The 6,000-nt window shown below is 44.3% G+C and overlaps 1 protein-coding gene across 1 annotated transcript; it reads left to right on the plus strand.

Moving 5' to 3' along the window:
• Positions 1–3,004: 3,004 nt before the first annotated feature.
• On the plus strand, positions 3,005–4,538 carry LOC146578480 (nuclear factor 7, brain-like). The gene has a single exon (XM_085268774.1). It carries the CDS (start codon positions 3,017–3,019, stop codon positions 4,406–4,408), a length of 1,392 nt encoding a protein of 463 aa, XP_085124900.1. The 5' UTR covers positions 3,005–3,016; the 3' UTR covers positions 4,409–4,538.
• The last annotated feature ends 1,462 nt before the right edge of the window (positions 4,539–6,000 follow it).

Raw genomic sequence — 6,000 nt, forward strand, 5'->3', positions numbered from 1 at the left:
AGACTGCCAGACTCTGTAATACTGCAAATGATCAGTGACTCAGGTTAACAAAAAAGAAAGTAAGAGGAAATTTAATTCTATAAAACGTGAAAAATTCCACACACATGTAACTCACCACTGTGTGAAGATCACAGGGGAGAAATCGTTTCTCTGAGTCAGAGATGAGTGTCAGTAACACAAAAGTAACACTCAGTGTCATGCAGTGACTTTTACACAACCAGATCAGATGAACCAACTCACACTAAAACATGCATTTTGCTGCACTCTTTACACTTATTTCTTTTCTTTCTGCTCTTTGATGATGAGTGTCAGTAACACAGAAGTTGTCATGGTCCCCGCACCTCGCCAGCTGACAGCAGTCAGGCGCTTTGTTTTGTTTATTCTCCTCTCTCGCCTCTGCTCTCCCTTTCTCTCTCGTCCTCTCCCACTCTCTCTTTCTCCTGCTGGGGCGGAGCTCAGTATGGGCTCCTGCTCCTGGCCCACGCACCTGGAGATGATCAGCACACCTGCCGCTGATTATGAGAATTGGAGTCCTACTTAAGATGGCGAGTCTGCTCTACTCGTCGCTGGATCGTTGAGCCATCAGCGTCAGTCGTCCTGCACTCTGCAAAGTTTGTTCGTGAGTACGTCTGAACCAGGAGACTAACTGTTTCTCTGTCTGTGTATAGATTTCCCCTGGACCTGTTTTCCCTGTGCACGGTGACTGAGCGTGAGCAAGAGTGATGGAGGAAAGAAGAGGAGCTGTGTGTGGTTGCGAGGGCTGTATGGAAATCTCCCCTCCCTGGACTCCTGCCCCTTTCACTCCCGGACCCTGGAACCCTGTGAGTGTGTGTGTGTGTGTGTGTGTGTGTCACCGTGGAGAACACTGTAAATAAATTCACTTTTGATTTGAAGAAACTTGTGGTCTGCGCCTGAGTCTTCTCCACTAATCGTGACAGAAGTAAAACTCAGTGTCATGCAGTGACTTTTACACAACCAGATCAGATGAACCAGCTCACACTAAAACATTTTGCTGCACTCTTTACACTTATTTCTTTTCTTTCTGCTTTCTGAGATAAAAGCTCTTTATCAGTAACTTTTACAACTTCTGGCAGGTTAATGTCTGAACTTTGGAGTGAAACACACCCTTAGTTACAGGAAATAACACCACTGTCTGTAACTAAGTGAATCCACCTTAACACTAGTGATGGGCAGATGAAGCCCCATGAAGCACTGAAGCTTTTCATCCAATTGGTTCACCCCAACGCGAAGCTTCATGAAGCTTCATTTGCTCTAGCAGGACACCTACTGGACGTAAAAATAATAGCTGGCATGAATTTGAAGAGTGTGGCATTTTGCACACAGCCTGTAAATGTCAACAACAAAAGGAGTGTGTAAAACATGTATATTGTAGTGATGGCAGTATACTGTGTATATTTATAGTGGCAGTATGGGAAATGATCATTTGGAAATGCTTGAAATGGAAATGATCATTTACTGTGAGGTGAGGTGTGGTTGGGGTGTGGACAGTGGTTGTGCTTTTGTAACGTTGAGGTATGGTCCTGCCTGTTCACATTTTATTCTGTAAAAACTAAATTTTCACTGCTTTTATGACCTTTTTAGTGGGGAGAACATAGCTAGGATTTAATGATTTAACAAATCTTTTGAATCCTTTGTCCTCCACAATGCTAAATGGCTGGGAGTCCTCAATCACCATGCTGACCAGGTCTTCATCTATTTGAGATTGTTCTCCTGAGGAAAGACAATAAAGATAAAGCACAAATATAAATATCACACACGTAACTTATAACAGTTGTATAATATTGTTATATCATTTAGTAACATTACTGCATCCTATATTATCATTGCATTTGATGGCTCACCTGGTCTTGTTCCACGATCGGTGTCCCCCTTATTCTCATGCAAAGCTCTGTAGTGCCTAAGCATGGATGAGGTGTTGTTGTTATATCCCAGCTCCCTGGCACATAGCAAACACTTCACCTTGTACAAAAGTCAAGACAGCTCAACATAAATTGTATTGCACCATCAGTATCATGAAAATACATCTTCTGTAGAAATTTACATACCTTGTTGGGAGGAATAAGATCAAAATGTTCCCAAACAGGGGAGGACATCCTCCTCTTCTTAGCTGGCTCCATTCTCTCCTGACTTTCCTCACTCTCATAAACCTCCATACGGTCTCCAAACTCTCACTAACCGCAACTCTCCATCAAACACCCACATTTTTGAATGAAGTCTGAGGGGTTTATATCGCTGTCATATCTCGCGGCAAAGTTCGAACCACTTCATGAACCAGTCACGTGGTACAGCCGGGCAGCGAGGCTTCGGACGTCATCATTTTCAGCTCCTCCCATAAATGAAGCAAGCCTCGATACGCGCTTCGCGGAAACGCCCCCTCCATTACTCGACACACGCTCCGAAGCCTCGATACAGAACGTCCCATCACTACTTAACACCACCTGTGTGTGTGTGACTGCATTATACTCCCACTGCTGGGAACCAGAACAAGAACCAGAACAAAGTCTAAAATAGAAGCTGACAAACAGCTGCACCACCGAGTGACACTTTATTTTATAAACTTCACAACAGGTTTCATGTTGTGACCTGTGGAGGTGAAAAGACACAAAACCTGTTTTACAGCTTTTGAGCTGCAGGCAGGATTGAAACACACCTTAGTTAGAAGTCAAACAGCAACATTTTCTCCTCCCCTCACGTCACTCAAATGTGACGAAACAGGAAACAGGAAGTTCTTCATCCTCAGTAAAGAGAGACGCACAGACGATCAGACTGAGCTCAGACCAAACTAGCAGCTTCCTCTGAGTGAGTCCAGCTACAGGAGAGAAAAGTGGAAAACTCCAACACTGCTGCTTCAAGCTGCTGACGCTCCACACACTGAATGTGAGTTTGAGCAAAAACACGACTCAAAGGAAGTTTCAGTGAAGGTGGTAGAGGAGGGAGGGGAGCCAGGACTGACTGTACTTCCTGTCTGCTGTTTTCAGCTTCACTCACAGACTCAATGGCTTCCAGATCAGAGGAGGATCTCTGCTGTCCGGTCTGTCAGGAGGTCTTCAGAGATCCTGTTATTCTGTCATGTAGCCACAGCTTCTGTAAAGACTGTCTGAAGAGATGGTGGAGAGAGAGAATAACACATGAGTGTCCAGTTTGTAAGAGAAGATCTTCAAAGGATGATCCACCTTTAAACCGAGCTTTAAAGAACCTGTGTGAGTCGTTCTTACAGGAGAGAGATCAGAGAGCTTCAGAGGCTCTCTGCAGTCTGCACTCTGAGAAACTCAAACTCTTCTGTCTGGACCATCAGCAGCCAGTGTGTCTCGTCTGCTGTGCCTCAGAAAAACACACCAATCACAGATTCAGACCCATCGATGAAGCTGCACAACAACACAAGAAGGAACTTCAGGAAACTCTGGAGCCCTTAAAGAAGAAGTTAAAGGTTTGTGAAGAAGTTCAAGTGAAGTTTGATCAAACAGCAGAACACATTAAGGTCCAGGCCCGACACACAGAGAGGCAGATTAAGGAGCAGTTTAAGAAGCTTCACCAGTTTCTAGCAGAGGAAGAGGAGGCCAGGCTGGCTGCACTGAGGGAGGAAGAGGAGCAGAAGAGTGGGATGATGAAGGAGAAGATGGAGGCTCTGAGCAGAGAGATAGCAGCTCTTTCAGACACAGTCAGAGCCACAGAGGAGGAGCTGAGAGCTGAAGACGTCTCATTCCTGCACAACTACAAGGCTGCAGTGGAAAGAGTCCAGCGCTGCCCCCTGCTGGATGATCCACAGCTGCCCTCAGGAGCTCTGATAGACCAGGCCAAACACCTGGGCAACCTGACCTTCAACATCTGGAACAACATGAAGGACATGGTCTCCTACACTCCTCTCATTCTGGACCCAAACACTGCTCATCCAGAACTCATCCTGTCTGAAGATCTGACCAGTGTGAGACGAGGAGGAGAGAAGCAGCAGCTTCCTGATAATCCAGAGAGGTTTGATTTGTTCTTCTCTGTCCTGGGCTCTGAGGGCTTTAACTCAGGGACTCACAGCTGGGATGTTGATGTAGGAGACAGTACATGGTGGGGACTGGGTGTGTTAGCAGAGTCTGTGCAGAGGAAGGGAAGCATACTGTCTGGATTATGGACTATATTGTTATATAAAGGTGAATACTCAGCACGCTCACCATCAGCTCCTCTCACTATTCTCTCAGTACAGAAGAAGCTCCAGAGGATCAGAGTGAATCTGGACTGGAACAGAGGAAAGCTGTCGTTCTCTGATCCTGATACTAACACACACATACACACCTTCACACACACTTTCACTCACAGGATGTTTCCATTCATTTACACTGATGGTAAAGTGAAGGTGTGTCCGTTGAAGGTGTCAGTGTCAGTGCAGCAGATGAGTTGAGGATGATGATGTTTCTAATGTTGTTTCCTGTCAGTGAGTTGAAGCTGTTAAACTGCAGCTGTCCTCCTGCTGCCTCGTTGTTCCAAAGCTCTTTGTTTCTCTTTTAGTTTCACTCTTTCTTTCTGTTTCTGCTGTCCACCTTTTCACATGGAAAATCATTTCACTGTTTCTCACTGAATGACTCCCCAAACTAGATTTGAAATTCTATCAAGTTTCTAATCATTACAAGTGATTCATGTTTCTATTTGATGTGTAAATGGAGATGATTTAGTTTGCTGGGATATGGACTGACATGTGTTGAATGGGAGGAGCAGTTTGTTGTTGTCTTCTTGTCTGTTTATGACAACAATAAATATGTTGTTGAAACAATGATTCATGTTTAACTCCATATATGAAATGTTTCTGATCTTTGAATTCTGTTTGATTAAAGACTTTCTTCATGACACAAATGAGATTTCAGTGTATTAATAGAACTAAATAAGCTCAGAGTTGAAAGGCTGGAGTATTATGTACGTGCTTCACTGTCAGGATCTTCAGGGGGATTCAAAGGGAAACATCAAACTGCTGTAATGAGATAAACTAGTTGGGCTGAACACACTTATCTGTAGTTTGTCTTCATCCAGGATCATCAGAATATAATGAACATGTGTGAAGAGCCACAAAATGCTGCTGCCCTCTCAGCATGATGAGCTCCAGCCTTTGTTAGCAGGACAACAGGAAACATGAGACAACTTTCAGAGACAGTAACCAACTGTGGCCACAAGATGGCAGCAGCTGATCTGAGATCCTTTATTGGACAGAAGGACTCTGCTCTGTGACGTCATCAGAGAGACGGCCTTCACTCTGATAGATCTGACGTCATGTCTGCACTGCGATGATGAAAGCTGATAAACACATTGTTATTGATCCATGACATCACCTCTGTCCTCTCAAGTGTAGCTGTTTACAGAGCTGAAGAAGTCCTTCATCATCAAATCAGACAAACATGTATTTCCTGTATTAAGTGACGTCATCCTCACTCTGACCTCTTACATACATTCTGTTCAGTTTTCCTGCTGTAAGAAATAAACTGTGTGAAAATAGAAATGCAGGGAAACATCCATTAAGTGAACAAAGTCCAAAGAAATAAACTTGGACTGTTTTTTGATGCCTAAATAAAATGTGAATAAACTTTATAGATACATTTGAAACCAGCTACTCTGTGACTTTACACACTCACACAGTAACAGAGCTGATTCCTGATTGGAGCAGCACAGAGTTAGTCTTCTTTTCTGGCTGTGGATTGGTTCGTCAGGATTTCCCCCTTTACAGGTTTAAAAACAATCTCTGTTTCTACAGTTTTTGACCTCCTTCTTGTGTCTAAAGGTGAAGCAGCACCAGCCTCCTCTGATCCTCATGTTGTAGCTCTGTGTGTCCAGCAGGGGGCAGAACACCTCCAAACTGTGCCAGCAGCTCTCACTGTGAGCTCAGACGTTTGTGGACACTCAGTTTGTTTGAACATAGTAAATAATCAGAGCTTCTCACACTGTTTATGGGGACACCACCTGCCCGAGGGGGTACTGTGTCAGAGAGGTGGTGTATGGTGCTGGGTG

This window comes from Mchenga conophoros, linkage group LG3 (genome assembly GCF_057382185.1).
Source record: "Mchenga conophoros isolate Kocher_MC1m ecotype Shallow Benthic linkage group LG3, M_conophoros_male_GT1.1, whole genome shotgun sequence".
Taxonomy (NCBI): Eukaryota; Metazoa; Chordata; class Actinopteri; order Cichliformes; family Cichlidae; genus Mchenga; species Mchenga conophoros.